This window comes from Sceloporus undulatus, chromosome 3 (genome assembly GCF_019175285.1).
Source record: "Sceloporus undulatus isolate JIND9_A2432 ecotype Alabama chromosome 3, SceUnd_v1.1, whole genome shotgun sequence".
In the NCBI taxonomy this organism is placed as follows: Eukaryota; Metazoa; Chordata; class Lepidosauria; order Squamata; family Phrynosomatidae; genus Sceloporus; species Sceloporus undulatus.
The window spans coordinates 156,986,758-157,014,542 of NC_056524.1; the positions used below are offsets into that span (position 1 = coordinate 156,986,758).

General features: G+C 39.4%; 1 protein-coding gene across 2 annotated transcripts in view; it reads left to right on the forward strand.

Moving 5' to 3' along the window:
- SH2D4B (SH2 domain containing 4B) overlaps window positions 1-27,785 on the forward strand; it is a 133,220-nt gene that overhangs the window by 14,233 nt on the left and 91,202 nt on the right. For both annotated transcript variants that reach the window (XM_042460889.1, XM_042460890.1), the window contains exons 2-3: window positions 16,709-16,868; window positions 17,186-17,333. In XM_042460889.1, the coding sequence (XP_042316823.1) occupies window positions 16,709-16,868; window positions 17,186-17,333 (308 nt within the window). The remainder of the gene's footprint in view (window positions 1-16,708; window positions 16,869-17,185; window positions 17,334-27,785) is intronic.

A 27,785-nucleotide genomic window follows, 5' to 3' on the forward strand; every position in this document is an offset into this window, starting at 1 on the left:
ATAGAAAGGGCCAGGTTCTTCATGAGGTTGGAAGTGGGATAGTCAGTTACTGAAGTCAATTACTAGCAGGATGTGCACAGGGTTCACTTTGGCAGGTCCCCAGTGCTGAAAATTCCTGTTGCTGGTTCTACACTTTTTAGCTTACAGTTACGATTAATAACTGCAGATAATCATACATTTGTAATATAAGCATTAATCATAACCTTGCATAATGATCCTTCCTGGTAGTTTATTTCCAATGGCACAATGTCAAGCTGTATGCTGATCTTTATAACAGACACCACCATTCAATGTTTTCATCCACTGATTTTATGTTGCTGAAAATCATCTTGCAGATTGACAAGGAATGTAACCACATAAGATTTTTCCCTGTTTTATGGAACTTTGTGAAAGTTTGTGAATATTTTGAGTCATCAAACAAGCCAACAGCAAGCTCACAGTATATCATTTTTGAAATATGAATGTTGAAATGTCATTCAAGGTTCTTCAGATGGAGGTAGACATGCAATTTTTCATTTTGCCAGGAGTCCATTTATTAGTTTGGTTGAAATAGGATGGCATGAGCGACTTTCTGGTTGGCCTGCAGACAATATACCAAACCAGGTCTTGGAGTTGACAGTATGGCAGCAATGAGGTTTTAGAATGTATTGGGCCTTGAACAGTTGAAGCTGAAGGACAAGCTTATAAGATTGAAGAGAATATTGGTGTGTCGCTGCTTGCTCTGACATTAATTTGTTGAGAACTGCCGCTCAATGTATTGAAACAGAAATTGTGTGTAGTAGTGTGCCACAATATTTATGCTAGAAACCTTTGATGGAAACAATATAATTATTCATATGGAGTGAAAGAAAGAACAGATCTGTCTATTCAGCCAGTGGGGCACTTATCCCTGGTCCTGTCTATACAGGAAATGCTTGGCACATGCATCTCAAAAAGAAGTACTGCTATTACTTGCTAGACCATAGCTTGTAATTTTACCACAAGGGAATAGCCACATTGCAACTGCTGGGCCACTATGGAGCAATGTGCTCAGAACATGCTTGTGGACTAGCCTAACACCACAATGAACTGTCCACTCCTTTCTATCTCACCCATCAAAATGGCAAAGATCAGAGCAGACCTAGCATCAGAGAATGAGAAAAGAAATTCATGGAAACCTGAATGCATTTAAAACAAACAAACAAACAAACTACTGTTGTTGTTTTCAGACACTGAAATCAAGATTTTGAGTCTTAATACTGGAAGGGGAGGGAGGGTTTGGCATTTACTTCCCTTTGTCTGCTATCCAGACTGAGAATGCAGAAATTAATATTGACATATGGTTATCCTTCTGTGTCTTTCTTCTGTTTTGAATTAATGACATCCATTATGATCCATAAATCTGTGAAACCACACATGACAGGGCCATTTTATACCTTATTTTGGAACCAATTCAAGTCTGTGCTAACAACATTATTTTAGGAGTTGGCTTTATAAAATGTATGAGTGTGAACGAAGTGCAGTGTTTGCTGGCAAAATGCTTGCATGCAGGGCCGGACTCGTACAGAGGCATTGTTTGCAGGTACTTTGCCAGCAAGGGCCATAATTTATACATGTGTGAGCCATTCATCAATAATGCTCTGTGTACTTTATATGCAGGAATAAGTTCTCTGATAGGAGAAATAAAAATGAACCGGTCCTAAGACAATAAAGTCACCTAGCAACCCTAACTCCCAAGGTTCTACACCCTTTAATTGGATGGGTTTGAAAGTATTCATAAATGATTTCTACTGAAGGAAAATGGTACATGGTTTAATGAACTGGAGGTTTGTGAAGAAGTATAATACAATTCTAGAATAAGAGTCAGAAGGGGAAAAGACATTTTGAATACTGCACAAAACCTGACTCTGAATTTCCAACAAAAGGCAGAACTTTTGTCATTTAAAAAAAAATAGGAAGCACATTACAAAACTGAATGGCTAATAATATTTATCTAACAGATTTTCTCAAACCAGGCAAGAACATTTGAACATGAAAAAAGCTCCTCAACAGTGAGAAATGACCAGAAATGCATGGGACAGTTAATCCATTGTCCAGCTCTCATGCCATCTATCCTACTAAATTTTAACTAAAGATACATGAGGCTGGTAAATTGCGAGATTGGGGAAAACAATTCTCCATGGCCTTAAAGAGGCGGCATCACTGGCCCCTTTTTTTGCGCTGGATCAGGCTGCAGCAACAGTATACCATAGCCCTGAACTGGCATTTTACTGGCCAAAAAGAAGTGGCAGAAAGCCTCTCCTTTTGGTGCTGGCAAAAAGCCACCCTTGGTGCCGCACTTGTTGAAGTTGAAGTGATTTTGGGAAGTGAGTTCAGAGGAGTATTCAATATTTTTTCTAGATGGGAAAAGCAAAACTGAGCAATCTTGTAATACTGTTTCATTCAGAGGTTATTCAGATGGTAAAAATAACCCAGGTAGAATCTGGGTTGAATCTTTTTTGTTCACATGCATTTTGAATGCATCTGATTAAGTTTGGGGTGGGGTTGTATGTCAACCCCCCCCCTTAACCCCGGGAAAACAAACCCCCCCCCCCAAGTTTTTCTAAAAGATTCAAATTCTTGGCTGTGTGAATAACTGAGGCAAATAGACCTGGGATAAACCAGGATAAAACTCTACATGCATTGAACATGCTTCGGATACATTCTCATCATTGACTCCATCTTTATTTGAGTGCTGGCACATGTAAGAAACTGAACTTGCATAAATGTGCATAGATGTAGTTCCATAGTATGAACAGCAAAACCAGAATTAGTGAGATTATTCGCATAGCTGCATTAAAAAACAACAACATGTGAATGACATCTTAGTTTCTTTAGAGGTGCGCAGAAATAATGGCCGTGGAGGACCTACATACATTGTAAAAGAACTGCCATACCTTGGGTCAAAAAATCTATCAAGGAGACTGCAGTGAAGAAATCAGAAGACAAATGGGAAGGGCAACTTTGAAGAAATAGAAAAGACCCTAAAGAATAAAGATATACAGCTGAGCACTAAAGTCAGAATCATATAAGCTATTGTATTTCCCATTACCATGTATGGATGCAAGAGCTGGATAGTGAAGAATGTGGGTAAGAATAATTACATTTGAGATGTGGTGGTGGAGAAGAGTGCTGAGGATACCGTGGACAGCCAAAACAAACAAACAAACAAACAAACAAACAAACAAACAAAATTTTCCTTTAACCTTTAACAAATCAAGCCGAAATCTCCCTGGAAGCCAAGATGATCAAAGTGAGGCTGTCATACTTCAACCACATCATCAGAAAGCATGACTCTTTAGAAAAGACAATAATGCCAGGAAAGGTGGGAGGATGCAGAACGAGAGGAAGACCACTTGTTAAATGGATAGAATCTATTGGGGATGTCATGGGTATGAATGTATAGATCTGAAACAAAGCAGTAGAGTACAGGGAGTCTTGGAAATGTCTCAGCTACAGAGTTGCCATGAGCCAGGATCCACTCTAAGGCATTTAACAACAACAGCATACTCTGTTTATAAAAATGTGAGAATTTAAAAAATCTTGCTACTTTAAAATTTCTTTTGACTCTGAAATCAAAGTTGTTTTGAAATTGGATGGCATGTTGTTTGCCTCTTCATCTTTAGTAATGAGAATATTAGATACAGCATCAGCTTTCAGTTTTTCCGGTCATGCTCCAATTAATTTAACTTGTTGTTGGCCACCCATCTAGATATAATTAAAGGAGCTGAAGACTCAGCTTTTTAAAAATTGCAATATAATCATGTTATTCACAAGTTTGGGAGGAAATAAATAAATGATTACTGTTAATTAATTCCTTTTTACATTAACTAAAGCATAACTAAATTGTATTTTATTACAACTGGATGACAGTTAACTTCGTTCTTGAATCACAACTATAACTTTTATGATACCTTTATAGTTACAAAGGTTTTCCACACAAAATGGTGGCGGAGGAATATAGCACAGTTTGTGCTATGTTGTGAAAGCTGAATTGACAGTAGACAGAGAAAAATGCAAGACGAGGTCTATTCAGCTTACAATAAAATATAGACAGAAAACATGGTGATATATATATATATATGGTATTTTTCTTTACAAAGCTACCAAAATGTGTCATACTAGCTTTTGATGTCCACTGGTTCCTTCATCAGGCAAAGATGATACAAATCATGGAGGAGGAGAAAAGTAATGGTGTTAGTGTCACAGGTCTGCATTTTTCTTGAAATGTTTGCTCAAGGTGAGGTTTATGCTGATTTTAAAGGAGGATCAATGCAAATATAGACTACACCACTTCAGGAGAGGACTGGGAACTAAAATAAAAGGCATTACACTTTGCTTTTCTTATCACAACAATAACAAAAAAAATACTTCCTCTTGTTAACTGGGAAGAGAATATATTTTGTGTAAAAGGCCAGCTTGTACATTGAGTTATATTTGTTTAAAATAAAATAATGTATAGTAACATTATTAAAGCATAAGAAAGACTAAAACAGTAAGTTTTTCAAAATGGAAATGAAAGAGTTACTTTTAAAAACAGTAACTAAAAGGAAAGCTAGCTATTTTTGTGATAAATGAAGGAGCACACTGTACTATGAGAAAATAAAGGATTGGTTTAGTGTCTGTGGATGTCACAAATGTCTATTCCTAACCTTCAGATCCCAGGATTCTATAGATGAAAGAAAGAGACGTGGAATCATAGTGCTATATTTGTATCATTTGAAAGGGCACCATGAAAGGCCTTTCCCAAATAGGAAGTAAACAGGAGCCACACAATGGCAGCCCCCAAGGCAGGGTGAAATTGCCACATATGGTGGGCATTTGTGCATAAAAAGCTTTTATCAAAAGCATGGTTGGGGTGTTTGGGCCCTGAAAAACAGCCTTTGGAGATGCATTTGGCTGATGGATTACACTTTGCCCATCCCACTGTATAAGAGGAGGAGGAGATGGCACAATTTTGGATTCTCTGGCAGATATAAAAGGACAGTGTGTGTGTGTGTGTGTGTGTGTGTGTGTGAGAGAGAGAGAGAGAGAGAGAGAGAGAGAGAGAGAGAGAATGAAGAGTCATGTTAATATAAATGTCTCTATGGGGTAGTCTGCCCTGGTCAAATAAAGCACCTTCTAACAGCTTTGAAGGCAGGGTGTTTAGAAGATGTATGACAGGGACGTAGCCAAGGGGGGGGGCCTTGGGGTCTGGACCCCCCCCCTTCCATTAGAAAAACGAATGATGCTTGCTGCTGCGCTGCTGCACCGAAGCCCCATTATAATGGTGGCACTTAGTCTGGACCCCCCCCTTCCTAAAATCCTGGCTACATCCCTGTGTATGAGGAGAAAGCGGGTGGAAAGTGAAACAAAGCCATGCTCTGAGGCTAAAAACCAGAGCAAAAATAAGCTCTTATCATCGTACCAGTATATAAATAGCCCAGTGACAGGACAGGACTGCGGCAAAGCAAAAAAGTGATTGCCAATAATGCAATGGATGTAATTACAACACACACAAATCAGACAGTCCAACAGGGGGGCATGGGGTGAAAAGGGATGAAGGGAGCATTATGGGAGGGTGTTTGACCCGCCTTGAATACAGACAGTGTGGACTCCCGGAGTTTTGACCTCCTTTATAAAAAATAGGATTGAGCTGCTTTTTCCTGCCCATTTGCTCTGGCCTAGAGTGTGTCATGTATTGGAATATTTCCTTATAATAAAAAACAAAAGCTCTACATGCAGAAAACTAGCATCTCAGAGAGATACATTTAGTATCATATTTTTGTTTTGTACTTGTTTACTGCATACAGGAAGCTTTATTTGTAGGGGACATTTGGCAGTAAAAAGAGGATTTCTCAGGGAATTGTATTAAATAAGCACACTTTGGAAGTTCTGTACTGTCTCTAAGATTGCAAAGCAACGATCCACTAAAACAATAATGTAATTAGCAATTAATCTATCCCACAACAGAATGACCGAGAGGTACTACCTGAATACTTCATTAGGCTGAATGGGCTGCAAACCTTGACTAACTAATGATATAATCTCTGAGATGTGATATCCAATTGAGTTTGCAACAGACTTTAGAGTACCTTCAGTGTAAAAAGGAATCCTTTCTAAAAGCTGAGGAGATGGCTAACTGTTGGGAATTGTGAAAGACGCCATAATTGCTTAAAACAATGATAAATGAACCTGCATGCAGTGCACTAATTCTAGCAATATCCCATCGACTGCAGCTCCCATTATTTTAAATAGCTTTTAATTAGCAGCATGAATGGAAATGACTTTAGGAATCAAATGAGAGTTGCCTACCCAGCTTTTGTCAGGGACAGAGACTGGTTTTCCTCCATATATGCTTAAGTTGATTCCAAATGTTTGGAAATCATTTTGGTCTGTGTCATCCGTGTCATCGATTGCAGCAGCCAAAGATGACAGATCAAAAGCATATATTGCAGACTGTCATAAGAAACTCTGATGTCAGTTTCCAAGGGGCTAGAGTGGACTTTCAGACTGCTCATCTGATAATTAGATGCAGGCACTTTAATCTCTGCAGCACCATCATAAGGGTTTACCAAGAACTTCTGGATTGCTCTTTGTTGAATAGCAACAGAAAATATATTTCTATACCATTTATCAATGCACTTAAACACTCCCTAAGCAATTTACAACATGTAAGTTAATTGCCCCCAACAAGCTGGGTACTCATGTAGCAACCTTGGAAGGATGCAAGGCTGAGTTGATCCTGAGCCCCTGGCTGATATTAAACTCACAACCTTGTGGTTTGTGATTGAGTGGCTGCAGTACAGGCATTTAACCACTGTGCCACCAGGGCATCAGCAGCACATCATTGGCCATGCTATCCTTCTGGAACACCTGGGAGAGTTGGGAATTGGGGGCACTGTGTTGCAGTGGTTCAGGTTCTATATCTCAGGTAGATTCCAGATGATGATGCTTGGAGACAGTTGCTTCACTAAGAGAGAACTTAAATCTGGTGTCCCTCAAGGTGCCATTCTGTCCCCAATGCTATTTAATATTTACATGAAACCTCTGGGTGAGATCATCCAAAGACATGGAGCAGGGTGTTATCAGTACGCTGATGACACTCAAATATACTTCTATATGCCTCAGACTGCTGCAGTGACTAAGGATGTCATCTCTCCTCTAAATGAATGTCTTAAAGTGGTAATGGACTGGATGAGGAAAAACAGACTAAAACTGAATCCAGATAAGATGGAGGTACTTGCTGTGGGGACACCTAATCTGGGTATGGAGATATGTTCACGGGTCCTGGATGGAGTCACACTTCCCTTAAAGGACTGTGTTTGCAGTTTGGAAGTGCTCTTGGACCCGTCACTCCACTTGTCAGCCCAGATAGACACGTCGGCCAGGAGCGCTTGTTATCAGCTTCGGCTAATATGCCAACTGCGACCCTACCTGGAGCCGGGAGACCTAGATACAGTGGTATATATGCTGGTAACCTCTTAATTGGACTTCTGTAATGCACTCTACATGGGGCTACCCTTGTACCTAGTTTGGAAACTTCAGTTGATTCATAATATGGCAGCCAGATTGCCCGTCAGAAAACCTAGAGTTGACCGAATAATACCAAGCCTAAAATTGCTTCAATGGCTGTCAATTAGTTTCCGGGCGCAACACAAGGTGTTCGTAATAACCTTTAAAGCCCTTCATGGCTTAAGTACAGCTTACTTGTGGGAAGGCCTGTCTCCATATAATCCACCTTGCACACTCAGGCCCTCTGGGAGCAACCTGCTGCAGCCAAAAAAGACCAGGCTTGCTACAGTTACCCAGAGGATCTTTTTATCAGCTGCTCCTAAATTATGGAATGACCTGCCAGAGGAGATCCATCACATAACAACCCTTGAAGCCTTTAAGAAGGCTGTTAAGATGGATTTCTTCCGGCAGGCATTCCTTGGCTGATGGACGGATGGTCTCATTGGCGGGATATAAACCGCCATATAGTACGTATAGGATACGTACTAGGGTTAGGAAGGGGAGGTGCTTCCACACACTCCTAACCCTAGTACGTATCCTATACGTACAAGATAGCGGCGCCCCTTCTACATGGGCGCTGCCATCTTTACGTACTGGACGCATAGCGTCCAGACGTGTCGCAGCGCCTATGATGTCGCGAGTCCGCGCCAGGCGCCTCGTGATGTCATAGAGGCGCCACAAGAAGAAGCTCCGAAATGTGGGACAAGAATACAGTAGCACCCTCAATATACTCATTCTATATTCTTCATTAATACAGTCAAGTTTACATCAAACATAACGTTGTTCTTTTTATTTTATGACATTGCTAAGAGAAGCTTCTCAAATGCATTGTCTGCTATGTCACAAAAGGCAGTATGATCACACTGTGCTCTATATCATCAAGAAAATATGCTGAAACTTCTGGGACCACCCCCTGCCCCCCAAAAAACCCTCTTGTTGGTTGTATCCTTTTTTTGAGCTCAGAAATTAAGGTAGATGTAATTATTTTTCTGAGTACGCTATTATACTGTGCTAATGACCAAGGAACTGATTCACAGTGGATCATCTGGGACTTCTCTATTTGAGTAAACATGACTTTGTATAGTCAAAACCATTAGTCAAACAGAATTATGTCAGTTTTTAGTCTAAGCAACTTGGTTATGACTTGTACTGTGTTGTGATGTATAAAAATGATTTCATATCTAATATGGGAATTCTGTCATTCCATTGATGCGTGGGCCTCTCTGACAGTATTTCTGCTGAACCTGAAGCAAGCTTCTTCATTGGGAGGAGGGATTTAAAAGGTCACTGACAACATCTGCTCATTTCCTACCAGTAAACAAACTAGTCAGTTTCTGCTTCTCAGAAGGGAGTGGATTTTGGCAAGTGTTGTGGAACATGTCTGTCATGAACTTTGTGTTCTCTTCAGCACATTCTATTCTGGATCTTTTCAGATCCTGAGTTGTAATAGCAATAGTCTTCCAAAGTTGACAAATGCATACACTTCTGTAGGTGGGCTGTAATGTGATACTTTCTGACTGTTCCTTTATGAATACTGAAACATTTTCATCTACCTGGCATCTATGTGTCCTCATAAACTGTTTCTTCAATGGCTTGACTGATTGGTAACGCTACAAAGGTATTGTGCTATTCAATTTGAGCAAAGGACCTAGAATTTTCAAAATATTCACAAACATTGTAATGATTAGCTAGATCCTTTTATAGAGCATATGATACAATATTTGATGACTTGTAGAACATTTTTTTCCAAGAACCATAGAAGATAAGAAGAGTAGCTGATCAGGTGATATCTGTAAAGGAAATTAAGCCTTTAAGGCTTCAAGGCAGGGTTTCCAGTTCAGTTCCCTTAATACACAAATTTAATTGAATAGAAAATTGATCAGAGCAGTATAAGATATTGCAAATGCAGAGACATTCCTGTTGCTTTTGTACATATGCTGCCTCCAGTGTTCAAACAAACATGTGTTGCATCCAAATGCAGTGCTTGTTTAAGTCAGAGAGCCTGAGAAACGACTTACAAATAAGACGTTGACATTGCAGGAGCATCAGCTGCATGAACTGTAGGAAAGTTTTGATTACCAGTTTCTTATCAATCTCTGTGTGTCTTTTTAAAAAGACAGTGTGGCAGGAGTGGTTCAGATAGCAGCAGTCTCACATTTCCTGTCAAAAAAATCACAGCAATGGGTAAAACCACATGTTTGGATGTTGTATACTTGTTTCAAGTGACATAGTATACAGGATCTTGAATGAATGACTTTTTGTGCTGTTATTTCAGATGAATGCTTCTTTTCTTCAGTACAGCGAGATTAACTTGGGATTTATAACTAAAATTAAAAATGAGAAGTTTTAAAAGTTTGGCTGTCCCTTACAAGAATTACAATACATTTTGGTTTTGAACAAAGATGATATAAGTCTGTATGAAAGTCTAGGCATAACAGAGGTGATGGCACTTTTGAAACAGTAGGTGAAGGCATGTGGCTTCGCGGGAGCTTTGACAGTTTGAACTGTGACACAATAGAAGAGTATTATTCAGTTACTTTTCTTATGGTCTCAAGTTTATTTTTAAAACCATATACATTCACTTGTTGGCATTAGGGAAAAGATTGAGTTGAACAGTTAGGAAATGTTAGATTTCCAAGAGAGAAAGAGAGAGAAAGAGAGAGAGAGAGAGAGGTGTATTTCATGTTAATGTTCCTTTCCCAAACATCTTTTCTCCAGTACAAGGCTTGTTGATTTTCATGGATGCTTTAACCATTCCTCCTCTTTTCTCTGGAATTTTTGCATCTCCAGCTGACAGTTACTCAAAGGTTGAGTACAAGCATATAGCTACTCTGGGTGTGCATGTGGTAAAATGAGGGTCTTGCCCTCATATAGAAATTCCAGCCCCCATGAATTATCCTTCAGTAACTTTAAACTTCAGTTGAGCATTTACAACTACAGTTTAGACATCCCCTAAAAGGAGCAGGCAAAGTCCCCAAGGGAATGCAGTCACAGCAAGTAGAAGAGTTCTGGATGTGAACAGTCTCCAGTATCCCACTCTCTATAATGCTAGAAATTTGGGGACTGAAGGAAATTTTCATTTGGGAATGCAGCATTCTTATTTACCCTGGGAGGCAGTGTTGTCATACTTCCTAGTTACACCTTTAAATAGTTGTTTCAGTGAAGAAGGGCAGGCTGTTGTAGAAGTCTGGAAAAGCTTCATCCTCTAAAAGAATAGACTCAGGTGGGATGGTGGGAGAAGAGGCAAAAGCCAAAGGAGGTGGAGGGAATTGCTGTAGACCCTCCACAAAATGTCATTTCAAGATGAATGGGTATCGTGACATGCTGAAGCCATTCTAAACAAAATAGCATTAAAACAATATTCTAGGACACAAAAATCATTCTTGCACCACTCAGTTAAGGATAGCTTCTGCATGTGTCTGTATTCATCCATTTTAACATAACTTTGCAAGCTCTGGCAATTATGAGGGATAGGCAAATGCTGGTGGCTTGGAAATGAGCCTTTTGACTCTAATCAACTCGAAATTCTCTTCACTACTGCAATTCTATCTCAGAAAGAAAGAAGTGATTCCATGGGAATATGAGGGTGTTAAGACTGGCACTTTATGCCGGCCTGCACCCAAACTAGGGTTGCAGTAGGGCTGAGCATTCACACTCTCAGAGCCCTGCCTTTGCAGCTTGGCTGCCATCATGGCATGCGCCCGTCCAGACACGTGTCATGATGACGTCCCTCATGTGCAGTGCCCAAATCACGCTGCACACAAGGGGCATCATAATACCGTGCCGGGTTGCTTATGGCACCCCTTCTATGGCACAAAAAGGAGCCACGTTTCACGGCTCCTTTTTACACAGGGTTGGGGGGTGTGGTGTGCAGTTGCCACGTCCCAAACCAGCACTTCCAGGGGCAGCATAGAGCTGCCCCTTACCAGGCTGTCTGTACAACTCCTATGTCTTTACATATAGTAGTAGCAAAATGAGGAATGTTTGATTGTTTATTTTAAGGTATGTTTTAAATTGTGAATTGTTTGTTATTTTAGGGGGGGTGGGATACTGGGATTTGGGACTGTACTGTTTTAACTTGTAAGCCGCCCCAGTTGTCTTGGACAGAGGGGCAGGATATAAATTATTATTATTATTATTATTATTATTATTATTATTATTATTATTATTATTTGTTAGAGTAGAACCCTGTTCTTCCTGAGCTCAAGATTTATTTAGTCTATAGATTGATTTGTTGGCACTTTTCTTAACAAACTTATTACAGCCTACTGCATTGTACAAGATGCTCTCCCCTTCCATCCCACCGCTTTTTTGCATAACATACTCTTTAAAAACAGCATTGGCCTTTTGAGAGCGTGAGGTTGGGAATAAGCACTCCAGCTCATGGCATATATTAAATAGCAGTGCATTTCATTGGAGACAAATGATCCTTCTCGGCTAGAGTCCTACATTTTGAATTGCTCTCTGAGGCCTTGTTTCCTGGGTTCATTGCTGTGAACTTCAGCCTGAAACGGTTTCTATTAATCTGCCATAGAAGGCACCGGAAAAGCACAAGCAAATATTATGATTCCAATGCCAGTGTTATGTATGTTTACGAGGGATGATAAGTATATATTTTCAGTGTTGTATTAGTCATGGCCTTCTGCTTCCTGGAAAACTGCCATTGTACCCATTAATGATGCAGAGGGAGAATGAACCATGTACTTACCTCAAGGTCATGGCCTAGATGCTTTTGTGCTGGGGACTTTAGCGGAGCAAGTTTTAGTAATGGTTGTGTTGTTTCCCTTTAAATTCATTTCTGCTCACAATTAAGGCAGCATCTGCACTGCAGAAATAATCCAGGTTGACACCACTGTAACAGCCATGGCTCAATGCTGTGGAATTCTGGGAATTGCAGTTTTGTGAGGCATTTAGCCTTCTCTGTCAAAGAGCTCTGGCACCACAACAAACTACAATTCCCAAAATTCCCTAACATTGAACCATGTCAATTAAAGTGGTGTTCGCCTGGATTATTTCTGCAGTGCAGATACAACCTTAGGTCCCACTCAGGTCAGTGGGGCTTTCTTTCTGGCAAGTAGGGATCATAGCCCTTAACTGAATAGATTTTAAATTTCATATATTCTGGATTCTTTTGAAGATGATACCTGAACAGTTCCTTCTAGCCCACAACCACGTCTTTACGAGGGTATTTGCAACATCTGGAGTTTTAAATCACCGTGAAACATAGTTTGGTTTAGCTTTGCTGTTAATTCCTATCAACTGGGCATCAACTTTCAGTGATCTCTATGAATGAGGGACCTCTAATAACCGTTTTATTAGAAGGTGTCTTCCAACACCTTCTGTCTTCTATAGGTAAAACTCTATGGAATATGCTCAAGACCTAGGAATTTATCACATGTGGGGAAAATCGGGGATTTAAATGTACATTATCCAGTGAGATTTGTGTGATTGTGATGAAGATTTTCACATGCATCATGATTAAAGATTACTTATCCTGGGAATAACCAAGGAACAACCAGCAACAAATCATTCATGGGGAAATCCCTTGAATGATTTGTTGTTGGTTATTCCTGGGATAAGTAATCTTTAATTGCAATCAGATGTGAAAATCTTTACAGCAATTGCGCAAATATCAATGGATAATGCCCATTTAAACCCCCAATTTCCCCCAATTTTCCTGATGTGATAAAGTCCCTACTTTGCTTTATTTACAGTAGAGTTTACATACTACATTTCCCATGTGTGCTTATACATTTGAGCAACAGAACAATTTTGCTTTGGGTTTGAAATTACTGCTTTACTCTTGAATGAGCTACTTCTAATAATACATCTATCCATAGATAACTCCCTGTAAGGTGGTGAAACTGTTCTTCAGGAAATAGCTTTGCTGTTCTAATCAACTTGTTTTCTGTATATGGAAACAATATACTCCATGCCCATGTGGACCTTTTAAATTGGCTTCCACAAAAAGTGCACTGTTATCACTGTCTTTGCTTTATTGTTTCTGCCTTTTGGGGGATATGCAGTGAAGAACTTTACTTATATTCTGCTGACTTGTGACTTTCTCTTGTCTTTTTAATGTTACATACAGTTCTTGCTTCTGCTTTCTATCACATTACTATATGAACCTTCTAGGCTGTTACTACTTCACTTTCAAACATTTATGTAGTATTTTCCCATGATGTCTTTCTCTGCAGATTTTTCTCTCCATCAAACATAGAGACTGCTTTATGGCAGACTTTTTGGGATTATTATTAATGCTTACCAAACAACTTATTACTTCTTTTTCAGTGCCTTCACTACATATATTTCCACTGCTTTGGTAGATATGTGAACAACCCTACATGCTTTCTTTATGAAGTTCCATTAATGTTTTGACATGGATATTGCTCTGTTCTTTAGGGAAAATACTGCTGGTAACTCCACAAGGGGATTTCTGTTTAATCTTTCCAGAGGCCATTCTTTGATTTTCCTCTCTATATTTACAATTTATTTTTGACTATTAATAATTATACTCCTATAGCTTGGATACCTTGTTTACAGTTCTTTGCCAGTATGTTTTGTTGTTGTGTTCCTTCAAGTCATTTCTAATTCATGGTGACCCTAACTGATAGCAAACCTGTCATTGTCATTTCTTGGCCAGTTTGTTCAGAGAGGGTCTGCTACTGCTTTCCTCCGAAGTTGAGAGAATGTGACTTGCCCAGTACACTCCCCCCCAGTGGATTTCCATGGGTTAGTATGAGTGGAGATTTAAACTCTGACCTCCTGGAGACTTAGAAGCTGTACAGACTGGCATCAAAGGCTGACATGGGGGTGGAGTGGGTGGTGGTGTCCACACAACACACACCCCAAATGTGCCCCCATGCAAGTGTGATGCCATGCATACCACCACATGGCGGGTGGTGTCACAGTGCTCCTCTGGTGCTATGCCCAGATGATGCAGTGCCAAAGGAGCACTGAAAAGCCGTGGCACCAGTGGCTATGGTGCCCTTTCTATGGCACAAAAAGGACTCACTTTTTGTGGTTACTTTTTGTACCACGGAAAGACCAGATCAGGGCAAAGACATGTAGTTGTCACAGCCCTGATCTAATGCTGAAAGGGGCAGCTGCAATCCTCCCCTTAGGGGTGGTCTGTTCAGCCCCTTAGAATTAGTCCAGCAGTTAAACCACTACACCATGGAGGTTTTCCAGTGTGCTTTCCCTCATCTTATGCTATTTGTTTTTACCATTTGCTCCCTGTATTTTTCAGATTGCATTTTTATTCCCTGCCCCATGAAGAGCTGTCCTACAATGAATTCCCAATTCCAGTATGAATTGTGCTGTAATTCATGTTTTTTGAATCTAGTTCTCTTCGTCTCAAAAGTTATGTCTGACTTCATACTTTCTCAAAGCTATTCTGAAGTGTTGATTGCAAATTTTGAAGTTCATACCCATCTTGAACTATCACTTCCCTAAAATTCTAATCTTTGTCCAAGTTTTCCTATTTTAACTTCTGCACATGCTCTTTTATTTATCATCTCCGTATCCAATGCTATGAATATTATCCCATGTACAAAAAGACACATGTTCTGAAAAAGTGTTTGTTTTCCACTTCTAAGAATTCTGAATATTCTTTAGATATTATTACTAAATGGCAGTCTGATTCTCAAGGGTTGGCTTTAGAGTATCTAATGGGTTTGAAATAATTTTGCTGAGCAGGTTATAGAGGAGCATCAGCAGTCAAGATGTGAACACAGTGGGCTGCAAAAACAAAAATCAGTGTAGTGTGAAGGCAGGTACTTCCACACATTTCCAATAGTTCTCTACACAGGGAGGGGATTAAATGGAGAAACAGTTTCTGTTGTGCTGTGTGGTGCCAAATTTGCCTTATTCTATTATTTATGTATGGCAATAGACTGTTGTATCACTATCTCAAAATTATTTTAATATCCAACATAAGAGAACTAAGAGTGTGGGGCTTGTACTCACTGCCAGCAACCAAAAATACACTGGCATTTTTAATTATTTTAATGAACACTAGAAGTTGTGGAGTTATGTAGTGCAAAGGTAATTTACAATGGGCTCTTGCTATCCACTGAGGTTTGGTTCCTGGACTCCTTGTGGATGTCAAATCCCTGGTTTATCAAGTTCCTTTAAATGCAATGGTATAATAAAATCCAAAACATCTAGAGAGCCACAAGATCTGTCTTGTGTCAAAATGAAGGTTTGCTTTTAGGAATTTATGTATTTGAAAAATATTTTCGAGCCATGGATGCTTAAATCTGTGGATAAAAAAATCCATGGATATGGACAGCTGACTGTACTATTGTTATTATTTATATGTGCATCCCTCCCTTCTGCCCAACATACATGGACAAAATTTTAGCTTCCCAACACAGCCCTGTTTCATCAGTTAAATAAAAATTAAAAAAAATGCAGGGGTATTATGGTCATATGGATCATCTTTCCAGGGCAACATGGCTCATCCTACCAATTGGGTAAAGAGAGCTTTACTACACTTTAAGTAAAGATGTGTCTTAAAAGGCAGGGTAAAATAATTACCTGTAATCATGCTTCGTCTGCTCAACAGCCCGATCATACTTCGAAAGTTATAATTTTGTCCTCCATCTATGTGTTGTGATGTCTTCTTGGCTGATTAGAAGCCAGCATTATGAGGTCAGCTCTGAAGTATTGTATGAAGTCAAGCCTGATAATAAGGGGAAGCTGATATGGGAGAGACTCACGCCATTATATCAGACAAGAGTTGGAGAAAGGCAAAAAGCTGATAAAGTTGACTAGACCTGTGGATGGGGGGGGGGAATCTTGTGGCTCTCCAGATGTTTTGGATTTCAAGTCCCACAAGCCTCAGCCAGCACAGCCAATGGTAATGACTTGTGTGAAATAAAGTCCAAAACATCCAGATGATCAGATCTTTCCCACCCCAGCCACAGTCAATGAAATGAAAAATAGGGTCTCAGGAACCGAGGTAGCTTAACTCTCAAGAGCTGGTTGGATCTGATGTTTATTCACTCTGACATGTGAACTGACATGAACAACCATAAGACTGATGCAACATGCTGAAGTTGGCTTCCTTTCTGTGAAACCACTTGTGTGTTCAGGTCTGTGATGTGTATTTCAGCCCTCACATTGACTGTGAGTTATTGACACTGTTCGTTGACCACATTGTCTTGTGTGTTTATTTTGGTGGCTGTTTCAGGTAATGGCAAACATGTGCAATGGCTCCCTGGGACCGATGGTGATGTCTGGGTTTGGATTATGGGTGAAGCTCCTGGGGACAAGCCATATGAGCAGATTTCAGAGGAACTTATTGCAGAAAGAGCCAGACAACAAGCTCAGAAGGAAGCTGAAGAATTATGGTGAGCATTTGCAAAAACTCAGTTCCAGAAATCACTGATTCCTGTGGGTTTGGATGAACATTCTTACATTCAAGTGACTTGTTATAGTGTTCATTTCAAAACAGTGTTGACTTGATTCCCCTATCCTCTTGATTTCATTCTCTGTTCTTTAAATGTAACAATCCAGTTTTCTTAGGTCAGAGATTATATAACTTGCCATAAAAAGGCAATTTTAAAAATAGGAACTTCAAGAGCTATGGCCATTCCAATTGCATTTGAAAAAATAAAAATAAAAATGTGATGTATCTGACTTTAGGTTTTTTTTTCCTTTTTAAAAGGAAACAAAAGGAAGCTGAAATTACAAAGAAGTTCCGAGATGCCATGGCTAAGGAGAAAGCTCGCATAGTAGCAGAGAAATGGAAAATAGAGACAGAAGATCGCAAAGCAGCCAAATTGATGGAGGAGAAAATCCAGGAAGAATTAAAGGTTTGCTGGCTCCTTTAATGTACATTTAATTCTGCCATTGAGTTTGGTGCTATGGAGAGATTATGGAGAGATCCTTCAGAACACTAGTGTTCTCAACCAAGGTGATGGAGATGATGCTATATGAAAAATATATGTAAAAGCTCTCCAAATTACCATGGCTTTAAAAAGAAAAGACTTTGGAAGGTTATAAATATGACTGGAGAATTGGCAAAGAGGGCAGAAGTGTTAAACTATTTTTCTCTTTTGTCCATTTCCCCCTCTATTGTTTTTCTACTCAAAGTTTAAGGACATTGTCCTGTCCCATCCTCCCAAGTGGCTCAGTTTCTACAGTGTGCAGCCCCTGCAGTGCTTTCCTAGTTGTTCTATGCTATTTCTAGCCATTTCAATAAAGAAAGGCAAAGGGTTTTTTTTTGTTTGTTTAAAAAAGATAAGCCTCAGAGCACCTTAAAATGGAAGCTCTGCTTCAGAGACTACTGTGTGTTTCAGCAAAATGCACACTCCTTGCATTTGGAAAAATGAAAACTCATGTTTCAATTTAGACAGTGGTTTGGAGACGTGATTCATATTAAAATGCAAAATGAATAAATTCTGCCCCAATCCCAAATTGTAATCTGAACTAGTTCCTCCTCAACCCGCAAGGTATGGAAAATGCATGTGCATTGTCTACATGGGCTCTCCTTGATACATTTTTCTTCTATTTTGATACTTTCACACTCTGTAAAAGTGTGGATCTGGGAACTTCTTATCTTGCAGCTGTGAATTTTGGATAAAAGCAGAAAGAAAGGATCTTAGAGAGTGACTGAGAAATGGCAGCAAAGAGAATATGAGGCATGTTGAAGGTTCCCAGGCTGCATCGGGGTCCTGGAGATTCTCTGTGTGTATCTTCAAGTATGTCACTCAGTCAGGAGGCAAGGCAGGATTTTTTCCTGTTTGATTTTTTTGTGTTGTTCCATTAATGCGCTTCTCTTTTCCACCTGTGCTTTGACATACCCAGAGACCTATTTGCTACAGCAAGACAAAAGAGAGGTATAGATGAAAAAACTGGAGGAGGTGGGGAACAGGCTGAAGCCACAGCTTCCTCATCTCCCAATTAAGTGTCACTACAAAGTCCAGTGTCAAAGAAATTCTTAGAGAAAGAAAGGATTCCCTCAGGAACTGGCATTTTTATCCCAAATGAAGTCTGGCTGGAAGCCATATATAGAATAGTATAGTTATCTGTTCCCCTTTGGGTGGCTAACCTGTTCATTGAATTTACAATTATTCTTCCTGTGCTTAAAGAAAAATGGTATTCTGACATATATTTTTTATTCTTTATTTTTGTCAAAGGCAAAAATAGCAGCATTATACCCACTGATTGGCTTCATTAAGACTCTGTTCCAGGCATAATGAATGCTTTCTCTTGACATGATACCTCTGCCTCTCTCCAGTACAAAATCATATTGACCTGCGACCCATCTGCCCTTATGAGCAGCCAATCTCAGTCTGTATACCAGAATCAAGCTATACTTGCCACAAGCACAATAGATGGAAACATTTCATATTTAGTGATCTAGGAGGCCTCATGACAATTTTATTGGTTGCAAAAGTGGAGGAGTCAAAGGCCACCATCTACTAACGTAAAGATCACCTCTGGTGTCATGAAAGTTCTTTCAGGTTTATCCTGACCTTGCAGATATTTTGCAGTCCTTATTTTTCAGTCTCTAATTGCTGCTCCTTTTCTCCCTCCTCCATCTGTTAATGGTTAAAACAAAAATAACCAGAATGAGATTTAGCCTAAAGTATCAAAAAATTTCTTTCTTTCTTTTGTGATTGCCCCCTTTTCCTGACCCTGCTTCTATGTGCTTAATGGAAGCTGAAGGTTTATAAAGCAAAACTTTCTTGGGATATGAAAGATACCAGGAATGGGGATTATGACAATATCATTTTTGTGTGTTATGGTAGTTGAAAGACTAGTTTTAAAAACAATGATAGTAACAATAATATCAATGCTGTATTATTATAAAATAATAGAATCATAGAGTTGAAAGAGACCCCAAGAGCCTTCCAGTCCAACCTTCTGCCATACAGGAATACACAAAGCACTCCTGACAAATGGTTATAAAATGTATTTAAACTATCAATCAAATCAAAATCAGTTGAAAAGCTGAACATTAAAGAGAAAGCAACCAATAGAAAATACCAAACATTATGCAAGGCCCTTTCACCCTGAGCAACCAGTCCTCAAAAGCCTTTTGAAACAAACAAAACCTTTACCTGCCTATGGAGGGATAGGAAAGAGGGAGCCATTCTGGGAAGGGAAATCCAGGGTTTGGGAGAAGCCACCAAGAAGGCCTCCTCCCCTGTTCCCACCAGGTGAACATGTGAGAGTGGTGGCAGAAAGAGAAGGAACTCTCCAGAAGATCTTAAAAAGTGGGCAGACTCATATGGGAGGACATGGTCTTTCAGAAGACCTAGACCAGTTTTTCCTCTTCAGAAACACCAAATTGTCCAGTATGATCTTACCGAAATTTAAAATGATAGAACATTTTATTGTGACCCTGAAGCTTATCTGGGAGTAGGATTTATGTATCTGTTGAAGAATGGCTTGGTAATGCAGAGAAAAAAATGTGAATATGAAAGTACAGGCCCATCGCCATCGGTCCTGAAGAGGAAGAGCCCTCCCCTCCCTCCTTCCAACTGTCATCTTCTGGCCTGGGAAGGAGTGAAAGGACAGGCTCAACGCCATCGGGCCCAGCCTCAATTAAGGAAAAGAGCCCTCCCTCCAGTCCATCTGCCTTGGTCCAGGTCTCAGAGGGAGAGAAGAATGCTGGACCTGATTCCCCCCCCCCACCATTCCCTTCTCCTTTTGTGTCGTGTCTTTTTAGATTGTAAGCCTGAGGACAGGGAACCGTCTATTATCCCCTCTGTTGTAAGCCGCCCAGATTCCCAGTGATTGGGTGGCATATAAATAAATCCTGTTATTATTATTATTATTATTATTATTATTATTATTATTATTACATCTCTGTGTGTGTGTTTGTGTGTGTGTGTAGGCTGCAGCTTCCTTAAAGACAGACCACTGTAGCAGGTTGGCCTAGATTTTTCTGTACCTCACACACTCCTTAAACCCCAAATCAAACTTACTTGAAGACATTATGCTGGTGCCAATATCAAGCATTAGGAACATTAAACAACAGTCATTTGAACAGAGCTCATTAGCTGAAGCTGGAAATGAAAGGAATCCTGCTTTACTATGGGGCAGTGATGTACCATATTTAATACCAGCAGGCATGGTTTAGTGAACATTTTGAAGTAGTTGTCCATGGTGCTGAACCTATTGCCAGGTTATGGTTTCAGTATTTTGGATAGCTCTTTTAAAGTTCTCACACAACCAGGAGTGATTACTAAATTTGATTTTCTTTCTCATTTTACTTCTTCTCTTTGCTATTATTACCTCCCCACCCATCCTCTCACCTGCTGTTCCCTTGTATCCTTGACTCTGTCAATGTATTAATTGGTTGCATTTTCTTGGCTATTTACCTCTAACTCTTTCCCTTAAGTCTGCTTTGGCTCTGTAGCCCATCCTTTAATTATTTATTTCCAGCAATAAGTTTGTTATTTACTTATTTCCATGGCTTGGTTCCAGAATACTTAAGGGAACACCTTCTTCCATACTGTCCGTCCCACACACTAAGGTCCTTGGGGAAGAATTTATTTCAGTCTAAGAGATCTAGAGTAACTTCAGTCACCCAGAGGGCCTTTTCTACTGCTGCTCCAAAGCTACGGAATGACCTGCTGGAGGAGATCCACCACATTTCTACTCTGACAGTGATTAAGAAGGCTCTTAAGACGGATCTCTTCCGACAGGCCTTCCCAACCTAGCTCCTCTCCCCATATACTGTGATTCTTGTTACTCTGTCACCAATTCCCTTAATTTTAACACTATTGGTTTTTATTGTTTTTAAATGCAGATGATTTAATTGTAATTTTAGTATTGGGATGGGGGATTGGGAAGGGACTTATTTATTTATTTATTATTGTATTTTCTATGTATTTTTATTGTTGTAACCCGCCCAGATTCCTTGTGATTGGGCGGGCTATAAATAAATCATTTATTATTATTATTATTATTATTATTATTATTATTATTATTATTATTATGCTTCTGGATGTGCAGGAAACCAGAACAAAGAATATGTGCACTATCACATACAAAGAGATGAGAATTCAGGCTTCCATAGGTCAGCACAAATATGATGGGCATAGAAGTGCTTTCTAGTACAGGCAGCAGGACCCAAACAATACTGTAAAGAGTTTGAGTTATGTGTATCCTCCTTCAGGGTTGGTACAGGACATTTTGCTATTTGAAAAAAAATACATGCTAGTGCCCCTCCCTGTTGTCCATGCAAAGCAAACTGGTCATTGAATCTTATTTCAGAGTGGATAATGGAATAGCACCTCCCACTGTACCTCAACTGCAGACTAGTTTAGAAGGCTGTGGATTGATCATGTGGTGCAGGGAGCCCTGTTTTCTACCACAGGGAATAGCTGACAGACTCAGAGCAAACAACAAGGGCAGGGAAAAGACAAGGGTGCACTGTGTGTGCCAAATGCAATCTCATCCTCATTTTTTAAAAAATCACTCCCAGATTTTTAAAAAATGATTGTAAAAATATACTCAAATGGGCTGCAAAAATGGTTGAGATCATTTTTTCAGTGGGAGATTGAGGGGTCAAATGGGTCAATGGGAAGATCTGACCCCTCAATCTCCCATTGAAAAAATGTTCTCAACCTATTTTTGAGCCCTCAAATTCCTTAGCACACTCTGAACCTCCTTCTACCTTCACTGTTACTTTTCCAGTCACTGTTGTTGTAAAGGGGTATTTATTCATTTTTAAAACTCACCTTTGGAGTTGTGCTTTTTTGGCTTGAAAATAATTTTGTAATAGTGCTTAAAGGAAACACCAGTTTAGGGTAAATTTTGAAAATGTAAAAAATGGCTTTAAACCAGCCTATTAAAGTGACATGCTTGAGTTCATTGTCACTCTCACTTCCTTGTGGCTGTTATTGTATATGTGCTGGATGGAACATTGTGAGATTTACCCTTGGGGGAAAAAGTTTAAACAAAAATCACATCATCTGAAATGTTGAAGTTCACTTGCAAGTTCACTTGCAAGTCAATTCCTAATATGGAATTGTGAGCTACGTGTATGGAACTCTGAGCTATTGTGATTAACATGTAGCTCACAGTATGGAATTGTGTGTTACATGTATGGAATTGTGAGCTTTCAGCACTGAAAGTTGTGTGGTGCTGAAAGCCTATAATCTGGAAACACCCAAGATCTTTACTCCCTCCACAGGATCAAGTCCTCCTCAAAGGGCACACATGCAGGTTCCTCAGCTAAAAACTCATTCATGTTCAACTGAAGTCACTGAAGCCCTGAGGAAAGGTAACTTTTATGAATGATTCAGGCTGATGGAATAGGAAGCAGACCAGTTAACAAGCTCACTTTACCAAATTTAAAATATTTAGCACATCATTAATAAGTATATCTGGGAAGATGATGAGGATTATCTTTGAAACAGAGTGAGAAAATTGTGAATTAAAATTAAAGTTTCATTACTTAGAAACAGTTTGATTTGGGAAATTAAAGTGTGGCACCCATTTTGCTAATGTGCCTAACCTTTCATGGCACAGTATCATTAACTCTTGCTTTCAAAAATTGTCTGATTTTTTCCTTTTGACATCAATCAGGACTCCAAGTGGGTCAGAGGAGAAAAGCATACCCATTCATTCATACCTACTCTTCTCAGTGTTAATAACAATTACTTCTCTTTCTTGCCAATACTAACCTACCCTTTGCATTTCCAAGAAAGAAAGGAAGAAAGGTTGACAAGACAGGCAAATAGGCAGATTTAATCTGTGTGGCTAAATAAGGTACCTCTGTACTTAGCTTAGGTTTAGGCAGAGCTTTGAAAAATAAATTGTTTGGGGTGCAAGTCCAATGGTTTATCCCAACTAGACTATTCTCACTGAACTGGAGGGAATTTGGTAAGTCAACAGATATGTAAGTTCTATTGTGTCAGTGGGTTTGCTTTACTAAGAGCTAATAACTACTTTTCCCCAGTGGGGGGTTTTCATGCTTCTGATATTATTCAGATTTTATATTATATCCTTTGACTGCTTTTGCTACATCTCTCCTCACTATTAATGCTATCCCATTTCTTGTTAGATTTTCATTTCCTGAGTAAAACACTGTGTAATTATCTGACTCAAAATGTCCTATTCCTGTCCACTTTTGTTCTCTCACCCCAAGTATTGCAATGTATATGTGTTCCATTTCTTGTTTTACTATATGCTGCTTTCCTGCTTCATGCTTATCATATTCCATGTTCCTATAATATGAGCTGTCCAGCTTCAGACTTTGATTCCACTCCTGAGCACATCAACAGCTGGACTTCTTTTTGGCTTGAGTCTAGTTGTGTCATTACCCACAGCAATAGCGATAACATGTACATTTCTATACTGTTTATCAGTGAACTATGCACTCTCTAAACAGTTTACATTCTGTAAGCTAATTGCCTCCAACAAGCTGAGTACTCAGTTTACCCATCTACAAAAGGATGTAAGACTGAATCAACCTTGGAGTCGTGTCTGGGATCAAACTCATAATCTTGTGATTGCAGTACTGGCATTTAACTACTGTGCCATCAGAGTTCCAAGCACTACTTGTGGTTGTCCTTTGCTGTACCCCAGTAGCTTGCAGCCTTCTGACCAGAGAGTGTCATCTTCTGACACTATCTACTGTTTCATATTGGATTGTTTTTCATCATATCATTTTCATGGTAAAAAACATTCAAGGGGTGGGGGCTTACCATACCTCCCTCTGTACAGTACTAACTGGTGTTAATTATATTGCTGCTACCATTGCCCCTGAGAGATCCTTCATCAGTGGCATTTCCCTCCGCCTCCATTACTGCTGCTGCCCAGTAGCTGTTTGGCATATTTAGTCTAGCTCCTCAGAAAAACCTTATCTGAATTGGGAGACCATATCAGCAGCACTGTTGCCATCAGCATAGCCTCTTGCCTCACAACAGCATGTGCTCCAACCATGGAAAGGTAGTGCCATGGTGAGTTTAAAAGGATGTAGTGATTCAAACGTGCAGAAAAATGTTGTGCATATGGTCAGAGCCTCTCAATATTTCTGATGAAGAATTCTCCACCCTTGTTTCCTTGACTGATCTTTATAGATATCTACTTGTTGTTACAAATACAGTGGATTAGTATCCTGTAAATAAAATGCATCATTCCTTACTAACCTTTAATAAACAATGTATTTGAAGATTGACGAAAGAATATATGTTGATGGAGGTGGGAAAATAATAGGTTCAGATGAGGGAAGAATTGACCTGAAGAGGTTATAAGATTAGACCCTATGTTTTAGGATATCCATTCCCATCCTGATAGTTCCCAGATGTGTTGACTCCCATAATTTAGAGGCAACAATCCCATTATGGGCTTTGTAGTCCATGCGAAAAATTGTAAATGAAGGAAGAGAGCTTTAAAAGTACAAAAATAATCCCTTTGAAGGAAGCAATAACCTAATGTACCTCTAGGGTAAACAGCAGCTGTTCTATGCTATTCTCTGTAAATCTCTAGTTATGTCCCAGAATTAACATTTAACATCGAGTTAACTAATAATAGCTCCTTTAATCAAACAGATTCCATTATTAGTGCTTCTGATAAACAATACATTTGAGCAAATTGAAATAGTTAAAGTTTTCCCATGCCTTGGATCAAACATTGATGAGAAGGGAGACAGCAGTCAAAAATCCAAAGAAGATTAGGAGTGGGATGGGAAGCTATGAAAGAACTAGACAAAATGCTAAAGTGTAAAGATATACAGCTGAACAATAAAGTTACAACCATCCAAGTCATTGTATGCCTTATTACCATGTAGGGATGTGGGACAGTGAAGAAAGCAGATAGGAAGAAAATTAATACTAGATGTGGTGCTGAAGAAGAGTGCTGAGGATATCATGGATGGCAAAAAAGACAAACAAATGAGTCCTAGAACAAATCAAGCCTGAACTCTTCCCAGAAGTTTAGAATGACTAAATTGAGGCTGTTGTCCTTCAGCCACATAATGAGAAGGCATGAGTCATTAGAAAGGACAATGATACTGAGGGAAGTAGAGGGCAAAAGAAAGAGAGGAAGCCTGCTTGTCAGATGGATAGACTCAATACAATGGACCTGAGTCTACAGGATCTGAGCAGAGAGGCAGAGGATGGGGGGCTTGGAGATGTTGCATTCACAGGGTCCTCATGAGTCAAGGTTGATTCGAAGATGGCTAACAATAAAAACTTATCCTGGATTATTCCACTTCAGACTACAGGGTGGCTTGAGGGCTGTGCATGACCAAATACATTTCCATGAAGCTCCACATATGGAAAACAAAAAAATTGCTGGACAGGATGAAATCAAAATGCTGGATTGAGGGAGATTGTTTTTGTTTATAGATGGTTTTATACTGGGGATTACTAAAAGAGAAAACCCCCTCCCTTTCTGTATTTTTCCTTTTTTCCTGTTTGAAGTGATATAGTCCTGGAATAGTTTTGCCACATACTGATCTGTTGGAGCATAATTTTGAATCCAAAGAGACAAATTAATGATTCCTGTATTAAGTACAAGCACTTGGGTTCTTCATATAGCAAATCTATACTTTTTGATTAAAATTTGAATGCATGAATGGATTCCACCAAAAGGCGCTGTATGTGAAGCAATACGTAAGTTTGGCTTGTGATCTCCTACAACTGTTCTGGTTCATTCAACTATATTGGTGCAATTACCAAGTGGCAAATACACATGTGTGTACCAGTTCAAAACTTTTCTGGAGCATTCAAAGCATTTGTGTGTGGGTTAAGACTATTGGACATTCATGGACTGAATGTGTGTTCAGGGTTATTTGCCTTGCTGAAGAAGTAACATGAAACAGTTTCTTACATTAAAAAGGATCAGCTTTCCCCCCCCCCCTCCAAATTACACATTTCTCCTTTGACTTTAATTAAAACTCTCTCCATGCTTGGAAAAAGCAGAACAGCTTTCTCAGTAGGAAAGAATTATTTTTCCAGCCCCCTCAGGGCTCCATGATAGCTTTGATTATTGTACTGTTATTAACAAAACAAATATAAGTCTGTCCAGAATAGACACATCTATTATGTGACAGGTCTCATCACCCTATGTAGCAGACTGCATCTGGTTTATGTCTGTAAAATGGGTGTAACACTCACATCACAGGGTTATTCATGGCTTGGTGACTTTAACTGAACTACCATGTCATTCCGAAGGCTTTTCACAGTTGGGTTTTTTCATAGAATCATGGACTAATAGAGTTGGAAGAGATCACAAGGGCCATCCAGTCCATCCCCCTGCTATGCAGGAAATCCAACTCAAAGCATCCCCGACAGATGGCCATTCAACCTTTGTTTGAAGACCTCCAAAGAAGGAGACTCCACTGTGTGTTCCACTGTCGAACAGCCCTTACAGTCAGAAAGTTCTTCCTAATGTTGAGGTGAAATCTCTTTTCCTGTAGCTTGCATCCATTGCTCCGGGTCCTAGTCTCTGGAGCAGCAAGGATTATATTTGTTTTGCTTATAATTCATAATTTATCTGGCTGAAATACAAAGAAGCATTTTTTTCTCTGCCACCCTGTGTTTCCCCCCAAAAAAAATCTGAGCAATTTTTTGCCACAATTGATTCTTTTTTTGAAAATTTGTTTCTAAATGGTTCATACAAGTTGGGTGTCTCTTATCCTGAATTCCAAATTTTGAAATACTCCAAAGACCAACACTTTTTTCATGTGGAGTCGAAGGCTTTCATGGCCATCATCCATAGTTTTTTGTGGGGTTTTCCGCAAAACTTACCAATGTTACCTCATTATGTATGTATATGCAAATACAGGACTTCCAAAATCCAAAATAATCTGAAATCCAAAACACTTCTCATCCCAAGCATTTTGGATAAGGGATGCTTAGCTTATAGTGGTTACTTGTTGTCACTAGGAGTGTAAAGAAATCTTGTTAATTGCCTTGTTTTTCACAATGACAGGTATCTCTGCACAGTTGTGCAACTCTTATGAAATCTGTCACCTCAACAGCATGAGAAAAAGATGTGCGTGGCTTTTTTTGTTTGAGTTTTCCAAAATATCTCTGCCTCAGATGAGTATTCTGAAGTTAAGTACATACATATCACAAACACAGGAGAGCTGGCTGCTTGACTACAAATATAATGTGAACAATGTACCATTAAAAAAATCTATGCAATATAGCACCAGCTATCATAGTTCTATACAACTGCACAGTTGCACAACTTGTCCAAAACTCCAGTCTTGCAAATGCACACATTTTCATTTAGACGGATTACCTCCCTGCAAAATCTCATAGATAAGGAGAAAATCATTGACTTTTTTTTCT